Source organism: Pezoporus flaviventris, unplaced genomic scaffold (genome assembly GCF_033815535.1).
Source record: "Pezoporus flaviventris isolate CSIRO_AGI_PZ_B2104156 unplaced genomic scaffold, CSIRO_AGI_Pfla_v1 ptg000015l, whole genome shotgun sequence".
Taxonomy (NCBI): Eukaryota; Metazoa; Chordata; class Aves; order Psittaciformes; family Psittacidae; genus Pezoporus; species Pezoporus flaviventris.
The window spans coordinates 8,054,041-8,070,968 of NW_026892563.1; the positions used below are offsets into that span (position 1 = coordinate 8,054,041).

The 16,928-nt window shown below is 36.8% G+C and overlaps 1 protein-coding gene across 14 annotated transcripts in view; it reads right to left on the reverse strand.

Moving 5' to 3' along the window:
* The window catches only part of DMD (dystrophin), a 1,205,254-nt gene that overhangs the window by 804,817 nt on the left and 383,509 nt on the right, over window positions 1-16,928 (reverse strand). For all 14 annotated transcript variants that reach the window (XM_061453343.1, XM_061453346.1, XM_061453349.1 and 11 more), the window contains exons 6-7: window positions 16,388-16,560; window positions 3,571-3,689 (exon numbers count right to left, since the gene is read on the reverse strand). In XM_061453343.1, coding sequence (XP_061309327.1) covers window positions 3,571-3,689; window positions 16,388-16,560 — 292 coding nt within the window. The remainder of the gene's footprint in view (window positions 1-3,570; window positions 3,690-16,387; window positions 16,561-16,928) is intronic.

Sequence of the window (16,928 nt, forward strand, 5' to 3'; positions counted from 1 at the left end):
TTAGTATCATTGTCAAACTTCATGCACATTCAACTCCTGCATCTAGAATACAGCTGAATCTTCCACTGTTTTTTCATGACAGAAGAGAGGAAGGAAACCTGTCTCTAATGTTTTTCTAAAAACTTTCCAACATCAGGGGTAAAAGCCAAATAACAAAACAAATGTTCAACAGGTAACATATAGTAAAAAAAAATCTGCTGTGGAATGGGGTCGGCTTTCCCACCTATTCTCCCTGAACAGGAAATGGAAGAGGCTGGAGTAAAGTTCTGATCACATCTTACTCTTGTAGACAAATTTGCTTTTTCTCCCCCAATGTTATGAACTTTCTGATTGCAGACTAGCTCTGCAGAATTTAATCTGTGTTGCATGTGTAGCCTATTTTGGGAATTTATATCAAAACACAGTATCTTCAGATAACACCTGATTAATCACGATCTGTCCTTAGCTAATTTAGTTAGGGGAAAGCTGTAAGCAGAAAGACATACAGCTTGCTATTTTTAAGAGGACATTAGTAAGGTTACATATGAAGTCATCATCAAGTTTCATAGACAAGATGATACAAAGTCAATGTATCAAAACAGGAACAAGACAATTTTGTCAAACGACTTTATTACTTGTGTATAAAGTAAGAATTTCTTAAGCTGATGAAAGGACACAGAAGCCACCTTTTATAGGATATACCTAGTGGTTTTGTATGTGGTTTTAAGATGCATGCATCATCAATGCAAATGCAAACAACTAGGGTAGCTTTTGTTAAGTTGTCGTGCTTAAAAACTAACCCAAGTGCCTAATTTAAGATATACTGCTCATGTAAAAAAGCATTCCTAGCAGTTAATATAGGTGAGGAAAACTGCAAGAGCAATCATCTTTGCATGAATCAAAATACAACAGCTTTAACTTACACAATACAGCTTTTAAAGCAAATACTTAAACATAGTCCATATCTTAACTGCTTTGGTGACTGAAATGGAGATCAACTTCTGAAACAATGTTTTAAAAGCTGCTCATGAGATAGACTTAAAATATCAGCCACAAGAACAAACCGATTACTTCTCATGGGAGAGACTTGAAGTATCAGCAACCTCAGAAACAAATGAATATTATTCATACATAACCTAGAAAACAAACATTTGGCTGAATAAAAATATTTACTTTTCAAAAAGTAATTGCTAAGATGGACTCCCTAATCATCTGTTTCAAGATGTATCAATCATCAGCAACTTCAGAACACAAACAAAAACCCCTAAACCTTTTCTTTTTTTGACTACTGTGTATGGTGGCAGGAGAGTAGGGCTTTACTGAATAGTTTTTTTCATTTCTACATAATATATTCCAAATACTGAGACATCAAACATTTAATTAACAAACCCAAATTTTAAAGTGTTCACAAATTACATGTGCTGTTTTGATAAATATTAAGTTACACTAATATTTCACCACTGAATGCATATTCCCTTTTTCTTCTAATATAGTAGCCCTTTGCAGTTTTTATTAATTTAAAGGCCAGAGAATAGATTGTTTTTACACAATATGCCATTAAGAGTTATTTGAGTATCTAATTAGGAGAGGTGATGAATAGACAAAGTAAAATTACACACATATTATGCTGGTACCTTCAAACAAGGCTCCTCACATACATATATACCAGTAATTACATTTTTCAGTCTAGAAAAAGATTTATTATCATGAAAAAAATTGTTATAATTTCATAAATTCATATGGTTTCAAATATGTACAGAACTTACTTTTCCTCTGGAAAAAGTTTGCAGTTTTTCATTTGTAGAGGGGAGAAAAAAAAATTGGTGTCAAACACCAAGATTTACAACATTTAATAGCAAATAATTACAGCAGACTTTTGGAAAACTACCAATGTTTTAAGAGTTTTTCAGTTGCTGGCTAAACAACTGCAAGCATCTTTGCCAAAACCAGAATAAAATGCCTAATCAAAAGTGACTTTTGCATACAGAAAACAATTTATGCACTAATCTATTTTAAGAAGAAAGTTCAACCAGTTATAGCAAGGACTGTGACTATATCTGTTCAGTTGTGCTACCCAGTTTTCAGTTCCAGTCCAATTCAGAGTTTACAAGCTGAATCTCATGCTTTAGCACATACGAAGCCTGTTCCTCCCCTTCAGTGATTCACACAAATTCTGTCCTGGAGATGAAATACAGTGTACTAGCTAACAATGCTGTACTGGTTTTACTGTGCAGTTCCTCCACAAGTTCCATTACAGACACTCCATATATTACTGGTACATGGGAACTATTTGTCTGCCCATAAGACAGATACTCAGGAGACATTCACAGAGATTTCACCTATGAGGTCATCGTCGACTCTCAAATCTTACTTGTTCCTCCAATTTTGAGCACCACTCGAGATGCTTCTCTTTTAATTCTACACAGAGCAAAATATCATTGCCTTGATTTAAATCATATCCTCTAACAGATTTTCATTGTACAAAGCAGTAAGGTTACAGAGCAGAGAGGTTTATGATGTTTGACTACAGCATAAACAGATATAATTTTATATATTTCTCTAAAGGAAATATAGGGGATACAGGGTTATTAGTTCAGTCTTGAGACATGCCCTACTATATTTAAAGATTAAGACACCCAGTGCTATGTTTTAGATTCATTTTTGCATTTTGTTAAATACTGGCTCTTCCCATCAGAAACTCACCATGAGATGAGCCACTGAGAAAAGCACAAACATATAGAAAACTGCGTTTCTTAGTGTCTTAATAGGAAATTTCATGAAAACATAGCACATGGAATATAGTGTAGGAGCAGACAGTCTGTGTGTACATACATATATATATATATATATATACACAGATGCATACATAGAAAGGAAACGACAGCTCTTCAACATCACCCTATAATAAAGACTGCTTTAGGAATGTTCTCTGAGGAAAAAATACTTAGGCTCTCAGCAATGTAGAAAGTACGGTAGAGAATATACACTAATTCACAAGATTAAAAGGATCATTGAAAAACATGGAACCTTTTTAAACAAAAAGGAACCTTTTAAACAGGACTGCATAAGGAAGTAAAAAAAAAGAATTAAGGTAAAATAGGCAGGTCTTTAACATGTAAAAGAGTGGTTTGAGTCATTTCATCCTGATAAAATTTCAGTATACGGAAGATGTATAAATAATTTTAAAGATATAAATACCTAAGGTTTGAATACACATTTTGAATACATATTCAATGCAATTTGATCTTGTGATCTTTCCAGAAGATATAAAAGCTGCAGATGCTCTAAATCCTTGAAACAGAAATCAGCTTCTTACTGAGATACCTTTAATTAAGTGCATATGCACTAAAACTCCCAAAGCTGGAAAAAGAAAAAAGCTTTAGTGCATGTACATACAGACAGTTCTTAAGCTATTTCCATAGAGTACAAGGGTAACATTAAAGCATAAATAAAGTATTTTGCTTCAGTTTATCATTTATCTTGCAAAAGTTAAATTCTTAGGAGGAAAAAAAAAAGAAAAAAGTAAAATTATTTACAATCAAATGCACGGAAAAATTGATTTTCCACTTAAAGAATATAATTTCTACTAACCTTCAGGATCAAGGAGTTTCTCTATGCCCAGGTGTTTCCTGGCTATGCTGAATGCATGGTCTAATCTTTGCACAGGTGACTGCTGAGAAGCAACAGTGTTCCAATCAAACAGGTCTGGTCTAAAGCAAAAATAAGAGGAACAGTAAATTTCTTCTTTTTTTAGCACTAGATTTAATTACATATTTTAATGGCTATCCATCAGCACCAGCTACAAATTTTTAATTTTCTTAATGAAAGAACTTGTTCAATCAGGAAATAATGAAGTTTGGTTTCTAATGGGGTTGCATCCTATATTCATCCATGTTCATCACCATCGCATTAACCACATTTCTTATTCTCACCAAAGTCCCAACAGCCCATAACCCTCAAATCACCTATTTTCACCCATAACACTGCCCCTGTCACTGCACAAAATATCCACCATGGACTTGTTCCCCTGCTGCAGGCCCAAAGAGTACCTGCTTGAGAAGGAATATCGCAGGCCAGCAGAACAGATATCTGGTGAGATAATTTTGCAGCCTTCCTTCTCTCTCCAGCCACCAGTTCTTCATCTCACTATTTCTAAGCATGCAATTGCTTCTAAGATTACCAGCTTGCTGTTATATCAAATTAAAATAGATTCAAAATTCATAGATGTAGAATCATTTAGGTTGGAAAAGACCTTCAAAATCACCAAACCTAACCTAGCACTTTCAAATCCACTACTAAACCATATCCCTAAATGTTACATTTACATGTCTTTGAAATACCTCCAAGGACGGTGAATCCACCACTTTACTGGGCAGCCTTTTCCAGTGCTTGACAATCCTTTTGGTAAAGAAATCTTTCCTAATATCCGAACTAAATCTCCCTGGCAAAACTTGAAGCCATTTCCTTTAATCTAATCACTTGTTACCTGAAAGGAAACTGACAGCCACCTCACTACAACCTCCTTCTAGGTTGTTGTAGAGAGTGATAAGGTCCCCTGAGCCTCCTTTTCTCCAGACTAAATAACTCCAGTTCCCTCAGCCATTCCTCACAGGACTTGTGCTCCAGATGCTTCACCAGCTTCATTGCCCTTCTTTGGACATGGCCCAGCATCTCAGTGTCTTTCTTGTTTTGAGGGGCACAAAACTAAACTGAGTATTGAAGGTACAGCCTCACCAGTGCCGAGTACAGGGGAACAATTGCTTCCCTAGTCCTGTTGGCCACACAATTTCTGATACAGCCTGGATTCTACTGACCTTCTTGGCCACCTGGGCACAAGCTGGCTCATTTTCAGCTGGCTGCTGACCAACACCCCCAGCTCCTTTTCTGCTATGCATGTTTCCAGCCACTCTTCCCCCAAGTCTGTAGTGTTGCATGGGGTTCTGGTGACCATAAGAGAAGGTCACAGTCTTTGCAGTACCTGGCATTTACTAGACTTGTTGAACCTCATACAAATGCTTCAGTCCATTGATCTAGCCTGCCCAAGCCATAAGCAGTCAGTTTCTCCATGCTGTGGGAAACAGTGTTCAAGGCCCTTGCACTCCTGGTCCCTTAACCAGTTGTCCTAATGGTGATCATGACCTGGGAATGTATGCAGCATAGCTGCATGTGCCACTTTTCTTACCAAAATGTTTGGAAAACACACACTTTTCAGATGAGCATAAAACTGTAGTGCAATCATAGGTTTTAGCTTGTAGGTGCAAAAGTACGAGAGCACAATTTAAATGTTCTTGCAGGAGACGACAGACCAACCAAACCTGAATTATAGGTCAGATACGCAAATCTGAGCCCTTGTATTATGAGTTGCACTATTTGCAACATAAATTATGTTAATAAATTGTGACTTCCAGCATTTCATCTGAGAGCTATCCAGTAGGATATTCAGAATTTATCAGGCACTGTGGAAAAAAGTTTCATCAGGTATTCTGTAATTAATGTGTATATAATATGAAGAAAAACAACTACACTGTTTGATACAGTGTTTTAAATCAGAAAACACTGAACCATAATCTTCTCCATCAAAAAATCAAGTATGTTATTTACACAAATTAAAATGTGCAAGTAGTTATGACAGATTTACTTACATTTTTATTAATTTCAAAAGTAATTTTAAACATTCTACCATAGTCATAATAGATGGCAAAAATGTTCACTGCATTATACTGTAATAACATCAGAAGAGCGAAGGAAAAAATGCCATTTATGTAGTAGCAATTTCCCAGTTATTCACCTTTGCTGTCCAATCTTTTTTTGAGAGGGGAGTGATTTACATATTAACAATTAAGTTGTTCTAAGTTATTTTGCTTCTCTATGCAGAAGTACTTAAACATTAATTAAAAACAGAGCTTTCTCCTTCCCACATAAAGAAGAACTTCAAAATACTAAATTCGGATGGGAGCAGAAGGGGAAGATAGAGGAACTTAGGTGTTAATCTGTTTCTAGTCATTACGCATTATGTCTGTGATCTCATGGATGGGTTTTTATACTAAAATACCAACAGTTTCAAAATCCAGATTATGTCTGCACATAACTTTTCATCTTTCTTGTACTGGATATGAATGGGACAGAGCTAATGTTCTTCATAGTGGCCATATGATGCTGTGCTTTGGGATTTGTGGTTAAAACTGTGTTAACAATAAACCAGTTGTTTGGCTTTTGCTGAACCATGCTTACACCCCCCTCTCCCTTCCCCATGCAACAAGGCTAGCAGTGGGACATAGCTAGAAAAAGTGATCTAAACTGACCAAAGGGATACTCTATGTAACTATATATGGACTATATATAACTTGCTCAGCAATAAATACTGCGGTAAAGGAAGAGGGGAGAGGGCTGTTTTGTCTTCCAAGGTCACTGCTGCTTGAAGACTGTCTGGGCATCAGCCTGCTTGTGGGACATGCTGAGTTACTGCCTTTGCATTACTTATTTTTCTATTATTCTTTCCTTCATATTAACTTCTCTCTATTTTGACTTAAGAGTTTTCTTGCTTTTGCTTTTCCCATTCTCTTCCCTGTCCCAACAGAATGCGGAGAGAAGTTCCACTGCTGACTGGGGTCAACTTACCACACTCACATACCTTTCTATACAGTCATAAAGATATTCTTAAATTCTTAAATCTCGCCAAATTTAACACTTTTTGTCTGGTATACGGCATAGGATGCATAAACTCATAGATGAACTTCAGCAGAAAGACCACTTAGTCGCCAAAAATCTATCTATTATAACTTTCTTTAAATGCCCTGCAAGGATGTGTTTCACAAATGCTACAGAGACTAGGGTATATAAAGATTATTCAGTGGCAAAAGCTTTTAAGACAAAGAAAGAAAGAGATTACATCCAAAGGACTACCTCCCCCCAAAATAAAATTTCTGCAGGGATTTGGTTTGAAGTTCTAATTGCACTTGTGCTGCTCAGAGTGGCACGTTATCTTCGCATGATCATGACTTGTTTGGTGATATAAAATTTAATATACAGGAACATGCCTTCTTCTAACCAGCCAGGACTCCACTGGGCAAGAACAATGATATCTAGAATTTTCATTAAAGAATGACACAATATTGTCTTACTCATCTTTAAAAAAAACTCTGTCATCATAATAACATTTTAGATGTTCCATTTCATCCAACATATATATATATATTTTCTAGTTAATGTTTTCAGATAGGCCAAGACTATTATCATCACACCTTCTGTGATCTATGTGACTATGGCACATACATGTCCTTGTGTAGAGCATACAGAGCATCTCTCTTCTTACACGTATTACAGATGCAAAAATTTGAACCCTTTTGTCCTGGGTTCAGCAGTAGCAGTCATTTTTTCTCCTTCTTAGTAGCTGGTGCAGTGCTGTGTTTTTGACTTTTAGCCTGGGAACAGCGCTGATAACACTGATGTTTTTAGTTGCTGCTCAAATGTTTAGTCTGACCAAGGACTTTGTGAGTCTCATGCTCTGCAAGCGAGGAGGGGAAGCTGGGAGGAAGCAGAGACAGGACACCTGACCCAAACTAGCCAAAGAGATAGTCCATACCACAGCATGTCATGCCCAGGATGTAGAACTGGGGGCAGTTACCCGGAAGGGCTAGATCACTGCTCGGTTGGGCTGGGTATCCATCAGCAGGTGGTGAGCGGTTGTATTCTCTCCCCTTGTTATTTCCCTTATCATTATTATTGGTGGTAGCAGCAGTGGTTTGTGTTACACCTTAGTTACTGGACTGTTCTCATCTTAGGCCGTGGGAGATACATTCTTTTGATTCTCCTTCCCATTCCTCTGGGAGGGGGGGAGGAAGAGGTGGGAGTGAGCGAGCGGCTGCATGGTTTTGAGTTACTGGCTGGGCTTAACCCATGACTCCTTTAAGACACAGCTAAACAAGAAGTAGTAAGCTTTAGTAAGTCATTGACAGGTTTCTTATGAATTTTATTACAATTGTACATAGCACAGATTCTAAACCAACTTAAAATTATATAGCGAACTACTGCAACTCAGCTCTGACAAACACCAACTTAATTAAAAACACCATAAAACTTCAAACTCCAGCAATTTAATTCTCCAGATTTTCCCTTTGAAAGAATACTTAGCTATACACATTTCAGTAGCACCATCACTAGGGTAAAGTGTCATAACGTCAGCTTGAAGCTTTAGCTTCTCAGTGCAATGCATCTGGATATTTTGCTGGGTATATTTATCTGGCAATACTGCCAAGTATTATTGCAGGACATATTACAGTTCAGAAGATTGAGTTGTACTATATGGCAAATAACATTAAAAAATCCATTAAACAACATCAAAACATAATTTCAAATAACAACTATTATTAGCTTTCTAAGGGAAATTTTAAAAGCAGGGTTGAATAAGTATGAAATAGAGAAAAGAAAAATAGAATACCAATTGTCCTCCTTCATTTGCTCTCTCCATACTGTTCAAATTGTACAAAGATAGAGGAAATCTGTTCTCACATCTGTATTTTGGTTCATCTTTGACAGGGAGTAAAGCCAAGGGGATACAACTAGCAGTCTTCACTCATCTCCCTGAATACATACAAGCATATGTATGTTCAAAGAAGTTAGAACATGCTGAACTCCATCTAGGCACACACTGATCAGCTGAAGCAGCACTGATCTTGTATTAGTTCCTGATCATGTGTTAGTTTACAAGATCATGGAGAACCCAAACTGAAAGGATTGAAGGCTTCAGTGGAGAAGTTTTTTTTAAGTAAAATCAAAATTTATATCAAGCACAAGGCAACTTTTGTACCTGCAGTTCATTCCTATAACTAGCAGAAAGAGAAAAGAGAAAAAAGGAGAAAAAAAATAAAATAAAATGGTGTGTGTGTATGAGCAAACCTGAATATTTCAAAATATATTAGCAAGGAAAATAGTTGCTCAGAGTCTAAAAGGGACTTTTTTTTTTCCCCTACCAATTATATAATTTATAGTGGAAACAAAACAGGCAGGGTAACAGAACTGAATCTGGAGTATATTAAGGCTAAACAAATCCAGACAGATGCAGAAATGATAGTAATTGATAAGACAAAACACAGTTACCCCTAAAAAGAAGAGGTTACCATCCAGTTTAAAGCAAGCAACAAAACAAAGCTCAGAGATTGCAGACAACAGTGACCAGTAACTCCATCCCACCGCAGTACTCTGTTCCTAGCCACAGCCCCTACCAACGATAATTTCAAGATACAGCTTCAAAGTTTACTCTGATTTTTCCTCAAAGACTACCTGCTAAATCTTTGTAAAAAATGGAAAATTAATTTTCACTAGTGCCAATAGAGATATTATGACCAAATAACCCCTACAAGAGTTTATAAGCAGTGAATTTCTGGGTTTTGCTTTCTTTACTTACTAAAGACCATATTTATTCATTCAAATTAGTTTTTTGCCATATGAACCTGAAGTTAATCCATATAAGATGCATATGGCAGTGAAACCTGAAGAGGTAATGAATTTTACAAAGGTGCACATTCAAGAAAACTAAGAGAAACAATGCATACACTCCGGAGGGAGAATTCTGAAGGAAGGAGGTGATACATTTAGAAGATATTTTAACATCATGGGAAGCATTGCTTTCATTTCTTCAGAATTTCCGAAGTGAGTCATTTCTAAAGTATCACAAACCTTTAAAACAGCAACCTTCATATAATATACATATAACTATATAATTACTGTGTATGCAAAAAGGCACCACATTTAGATCATAAATGTCACTAACTCCTTTTCAACAGAAAAGCTGCAGGCTTGTTATTGTAGTTTTATTTGTACAAGATTTTTTTTTATATATCTTCAGCTCTTTCACAATTAAAACAAATCAACATCTAGTAACTAGCATGTAACCTACTGACTTATTACAATAAAAATATTTTTGTCACTCGCCATACCATTGCTTTTACTTCTATTTTTCCTTTAGCTTACCGAAGACAAACTTCTGCTTCTATCCAGGATCTCTTTTTGATGCCATTTTCCTTCTCCCCTCACCTTGACACCTTGAAGCAAACACAGCTACGGTAAAGTGCTCATTTCTAAGGTAGTCACCGGGCCTAAGTTCAAGCATTTCAAAGAAGCAAGGAGGAAGCTAAGGAATGCCACCTGTTCCCACTTCAAAATCCTGATTAAAGTGCTGGGGGAAAAGAACAAAGGCCTCAACAAAGTTAAAGAAAAGAGGGAAAGCTCTCTCTGATACCCTGCTGGAGAAAAAAAATTGCAAGAGGCAAACAGGGAAAGCACTCTGTGATCTGGAGCCTGAAGTAGGGAGTTTCAGCTATAGCAGGACTGCCCTCTCTTCCCTAGAAAAATATTTTAGTTTCCTTATATTCCTAGGATGATGGTGTTATGCCACATCTGCTGCCTTGTTTATTCAGTTCAATGCAAAATATACCATTCAAGGAACCATATAAGGAAGCTTATCTTCTGAAAATTTGCACTATGGGCTCACTGATGTGCCCTTGTAGCTTTGTCAAGTAACCTGTGTTCCACTGCTCCTCACATTCAGTATTAAAAGCAATTGCTAAAGATTCTAAATAGGAAGATGATGATTATACAAATGAGAATATCTACTCAAAGTAACCGCTTTCGTATAACGACAGAGAAAGGGCATCAGAAATATCTGATCAGAACAAAACAGCTGCAAACAAGGAAATGGTGGGTTAAAAGACTATAAAACATAAAGCTTCCCACTGAGAGTAAGATTCTCACAAAGTGTACGTCTATGTAGTTAGTCCTTCAAGCTAATCTCTTTCTTTTAATTCTTTCAAGGAGGTGCTGGGAATATTCATCCAGATACAAATTCCCCACTACTCTCTGAATCTCTAATAAAACCCCAAACCAACCAACCAAACCAAAACAAACCAAACAAAAAGCCACCTACCCGTCATTGGAAACATATAAGAGAAACGAAAATATCACCACTTAAAGGATAGGGATTGTTTTGATTTTGCTTTATTATTTAAGGCATGTAGTTATTATTATGAACCATCAAAGTAAAAGGAAACATATTAGATCTTTCTGGTGATTCATGTAAAACCAGTATCCCCCTCTTAACAGCATTAAAGGCTTCCACATTTCAGAAGTCTAAGGAATTTCAGGGTTGGAGTCATTGTGCTTGTCCACAAATATTGTAGGAATTCAACAAGACTGCCTTAACTCTTTTCTGCGCCATTCCTGAGCTTTTTACACCTGAACCATGAATGAAGAAGATTTAGTACTATCTAGGAGATTTTTGGAGTGCAAATAACTAAAATATAACAGTGCTATAAAGAGAAAAAAGGTCAAGGTATAACAACTTTCCAACGTGTTTATTCCTGGACAATTAAGGACCTCCACTGTGACAATGAGGAATATAATGACATCTTCTATAATGCAGTGCCCATCCTTAAATGCTTCACACAATCGCTCAGCCTGGATACTTTATGCTGAAACAGGTAAATACTGTTTAGAAATCAAATTGAATGATACAATTAGAAAAACACATGAATATGAAGTAAGAGAGGCTGAAGGTTTGTTTGCTTGTTTTTTCTTTTTTTTCAAATTTTAGATGGATAAATGGAATATATTGTTAGTAGCAACTCCAGAGTGTGTTAACATCAAAACTAAGGCATAAAATGTTAACTACATCTATTAGTTAGAGCAGATTAAGTTACAATCTTAATCTGTAAATTACAACTGAAAAACTTGAAATACTCAGCCAGTATTTCAGATGAGGCAACACAGAAATTAGAGTGTGGTGTATATTTCGAAACAGTTATATATAGATATAAAAAAAAAAAATCTTTATTTTTAAAAAGAAAAATCTTATTGTAAAAATACTAATGTGATTTAGATACGTACTAACTACAGCATGTAGGAACTGATTTTAACAGCTTATTACTTTATTCCAAAATACCATGCTTAGCATTATACCATAGAAGTATTATGAATCACTGGTTTTAAAAGTAAATTAAATAGGACTGAGTTTGGAAAAGAAAACGGAATGTTTGCATATTGTGAGAGACTGATTCCTTTAGATGTCAAAAATAATTATTTTAATGCCACCAGGAAATCTTCCTCACATTTTTTTTTTTTCTTTATTTTGAGGAGAGGATTGGTAGCAGACAGGCTAGGAATAATGCTAAAATTGGCAGAAAAATACACACACCAGGCTCGAGGTCCTCATACGAGTTCGTTATCACACCCGATTTTCATACTATGGCTAGCCATTTTTTCTGACTAATTCTGCTTCCATTCCTGAGAATATCTAAAGGTGACGAGGACTGTGGAAACAAATTACAGCCTAAGGGTCAATGCAGAAGGCTTATGGCTTCTGAAATCCACTTGAAGGAAAGGCTAAACTCAAAAACTTCAGAGTCAAAAAAAGAACCTACTATTTGCAGTAAATACTGTTTTTGACAATTAAATCATGCAAGTCTTAAGTTTCAGGAATGAGGAACATAAGTTTTAAATCTGCAAAATTAATTTTTTCACCAATGGATTTTATATATGTAGTAGGTTATTTTCTAAGTAATCAGAAAGACAACCACAGCTGTTCGGACAATTAGAGCAACAAGTTCTTGTTTTTCTTCAAGAGCCTATTTCAACACAAAATGTTGCTGAGAACAAAGAGAGATATTGTAGAAAAGGACAGTAATAAAGGAGCAAAAAGACAATGGAAAAACTGAATCAAAGAAATACAGAGGAATAAACTCAGAGGAAGACTGAAAAAAGAGATAACATCTAGACCAAACTTTATGGAGAAAAGGAACTGGAAGAGAAAGAAGTAGAACAGGAAAACTGGGGAAAGAGAAAATCAATCAGGGAAAACAGAGAAGCTAAATTCAAAAGTGTTTGTCTTCAGAGGGCTTGTCATTCTATGTACATACACCACAAAATATTACTAAAGCACAGGATGTGTGAGACACCAGGTTTCTCTGAGATTTCATGTAAACCGGTGTTGATCAACTGTCTTCTATGGGCATGAAGCCTAGACACTGACACTCAGCAACTATATACCTGTATTTTAGGGTGACTAAATTAGGCATCAGTGCTTCTTAGAGAAGATATTTTATTCTTATATGATAGAGATAGGTACTTCTGAACACTTGGTGTCTTAATGTACCTATTTTATTGATCGCATCTTGAATCTTGAAGAGGAATTCAGTACTCCTGCAAACTAAGCAAGCAGTGCAAAGTGACCAAACATCAATACGGAGGACACACTAAGCGCAGGAGATCATCTTAAAAATTACTGACTCAAGGTTTCAGAGGACATTAGGTCTTCCTCTGAGACTTCTACAGAAGAACTTAGTGATTAAAGCTGAGAAGACAACGACTGGTATGTCTTGGAGACTTGTCTTAGGGAATCTGAATGCACACTTGCTGTTTCCCAGATGAGTATATTAACTACTGGGCAGGAGATAAGACTCTGTGGAGTAATTTTTTTTCACTTCTGTTGAAGTGAAATCCACTAAGTAGAAAGTTATTTATGGCAGTAAGATTTATGGCAGCAGACACAAAAAGAGTTAAGAAGACAAGAAGAACTTAAATTTTGCAGCCCTGCTTTAGAAAACCTAAATAAAGTGCATGAATTTTAGCGAGCGTGTACATGAGTGGTCACAACTGGTGAACTTTACACTGAACTGAACACAGCAGTGCATAAAGTATGGCATACAGACACTTAGATATTTGTTTAGATAATCCCAATGTGGCTCAGGCAGACAACTGCCTTCCCCACCTAGGAACTGCTCCTGAATAAAAGCCTCCCTTCAGACTTCCTGAGCTCTTCTTGAAGATAGGGACAAAAAGGAATTTCCCACTACTGAATTCAAACACATGATACTACATGGCCCTGTACAGTATGTCATCTGAATATCTGAGTATCAGATACCCCGATCAGGAAACAGGCAGCCTGATATTATGTCTGGCTGAAAAGATGTGCCACTGCTTTGGCCTTCTGCTTCACTGATTTGCTGAAAATTAAATCAAGGTAATGACAATGTCATAAAATACTACTGGTTTTAGTGTTTGAGTCTACAGTAATAATTAATTAATCAATGTAATTTCAGCATAGCTGTTTTTCAGAATTTTGAGGTGCTCCTCACTCCCCCCCCCAGCAAGTGGACTGGGGTTGCACAATTTGTTGAGAGGGAAAATAGCTGGGGCAGCTGACCCCAACTGACCAAGGGATATCCCAGACCATATGGGGTCATGCTCAGCATATAAAGCTAGGACAGAAGAATGAAGGGGGGGGGCACATTCAGAGTGATGGTATTTGTTTCCCCAAGTAACTGTTACCCATGATGAAGCTTTGCTTTCCTGGAGATGGCTGAACACCTGCCTGACCTTGGAAATGGTGAATGAATGCTTTGCTTGCATGCATGACTTTTGCTTTACTTATTTTACTGTCTGTCAATCCATGAGTTTTCTTACTTTCACTCTTCTGATTCTCTCCCCCATCATGCCAAGGTGGAGTGAACAAGCAGCCACATGGTTCTTAGTTGCTGGCTGGGGTTAAACCATGACAGTTAAAAATAAGTCTGTGTACAGACAGTGTTTCAGGAAATTGAAAAGGTATTCATGCCCACAGAAATTATGTGCATGCTCCCACACAGTGAGAGCTTCTGCAAATCTAAGTGATACAGACAGAAGAGCATCCCACACAATTCTGCCTTTTTTTTTTTTTTTAAATCATCTACAATTACAGAATAACATCTTTAGAAAGATAGAGATTCATTCATTTCTACAGGATAATTATGTTCTTATATTCAGGTCAATCAGAATGATACCACTTCTAAGAGAGCAAATTAAAATGAGAAATTGTCATCAAAAGGAAATAACGAAATAAGTAACTTTAGAGAGGGTTTGACAAAAAAACACCAAAGCACATTTTAATGAATGACCAACAAATATCAAAAGCTAGTGACACAGTCACTATACTTTAATTCTTTTCTTATTTAGCTCCCCAAATGCAGTTCTCCTAATACCTGCATAAACACTTGCACCAACACCAAGAAGGTGTGATTGCATCAATGAGTAACAGCAGGATGGAGGGAAAGACAGCTGTTAATGTTGTAAATATTGAATGTAGGTGAAAAACATACACAATGCCCTTTCAGAGTATAATAAATTCTTCCTTAAGATATACCTCCTTCCTAACTGAAAGGAAACAACACCTGTAATTGAAAGTTCCTGAACCTTAGCTCACTCAGATCTTAAGACTCCCAGGCATATGCAAAGTGAAAAAGAACTCCCAGCAGGAGATGCCTACTGTGCCGGGATGGTTGTGTAAGGCATAGCCATCAGTATTACATCTTTGGACTACAACAGCAGTAGACTTAATCAGATAGTTTCAATCAGAAACAAACACATGATCCAGTGAAAATTTTTGAAAGTAATACCTATAGTTCTTCACTGGTTAAGTTGCAAGGCACAGATTGTCTCAGACTATGCTTTTAGTACTTTGCCTTATTTTAAGCAACGCAAATAAAAAAAAAAAAATGGAAAAAATGGCCTGACTTGTACTAATATCTTTCTTGTACATCCCTGTTGTCTCTTAATAAACAGACCATACCTATTTAGCTGTTCAAAAATTCAACTCACTGATAATTTGGAACAGTCAGCTACCTTGCAGCACAACCCCCCTTTGGGAGAGCAGTACAGAAGTAGGAGAAAAGAGATCAGGAGGCTTACTATATTGGAAAAACAAGTACTGCTTTAAAATTAGTAGCTGCAACTAGTCCTTTAAGATAGACTGGCCTTCACTGTCTTCCTTAAGCCAAGTACACACAACTACCAGAGAACTTTGAACCTCAAAAGGCAGGGGTTTATGCAGCATAGACTAGAACAAGGCAACTGCTGAGGGAGGGTGAAAACTCAAATCAGCTGGGAAAAACATGAAAGGTTTTCAAAACAAAGGCTACTTTCTCCAGCTGTGTCCCTTTGAGACAAATCCATACTTTTAAACCAACAACTGTCAAAGGCTTTCAACAAACACTACCTTTCCTGCTTCCAAGTCTCCACAGGAAAATCTCCTTCTACATCAACCTCAAAGGCTTGGTTTTGGATCTATCCTTTGCTCTTCTCACCAGCTGCCAAGCCTGTACTCTTTAAGACTACCTGCTTGGTATATATACACTGGAATTCCCAAAAAGGATCTGAACTGAGTATATTCAGTTGTGCTGTGAAAACCTCAGACCCTCTCCCTCCACAAAAGGATTCAGGATTCAATCTGACATCAAACAACACAGCACCCAAGTCAAAGCAAACAGGCAGCCATTTAAAAGAATTCTGAAACACCCCTACATAATAGATACATCATCCTCAAGCCCTGTAACAGCCATCTGTTACAAGTCTCACTGCAATAATGAAACATTCGTTTTCCTACCTGTGACTGTGGAGCAGTGCATTGAATGCCAATCCATCAGACCAGCTACTGGTGAAATTGATAACATTGACCTGTGGGTAATTACGAGTCGATTGGCGGACCCAGCTCAGCAGAATCTTTTCACTGTTTGTCTGCTGCAGTCCAGCCATGATGTTTTTCATTACATCTTTGACCTGCAATAAGAAGCAGAATTTCATCAGTGATTGAACTTACTCATTAGAAACTGCCTTTGTGTTGTGTTTTTTTTTTTTTTCTTGCACAAAATCCCTTGAGTTGCTTAGATTTAAGCCTTAAAGAAAAACTTCCTTAATAATTAAAGTACATACTTGGTGTCATAGTATAACAATAGCAGCTAAGTCTGAATGATTACAGACAATGGATATTGACTTGTTGGTCACCATTGCTGATGCATTCAGTACATTTATCCCTGTGCCACATGAAGCATTCCATGCATGAACAGAGATGGCACATTTGTTTCCATCACTTACGGACACAGGGTTCATTCCAACTAAGTCTTTTTCCTTTTGGTTTTCTTTGCTCT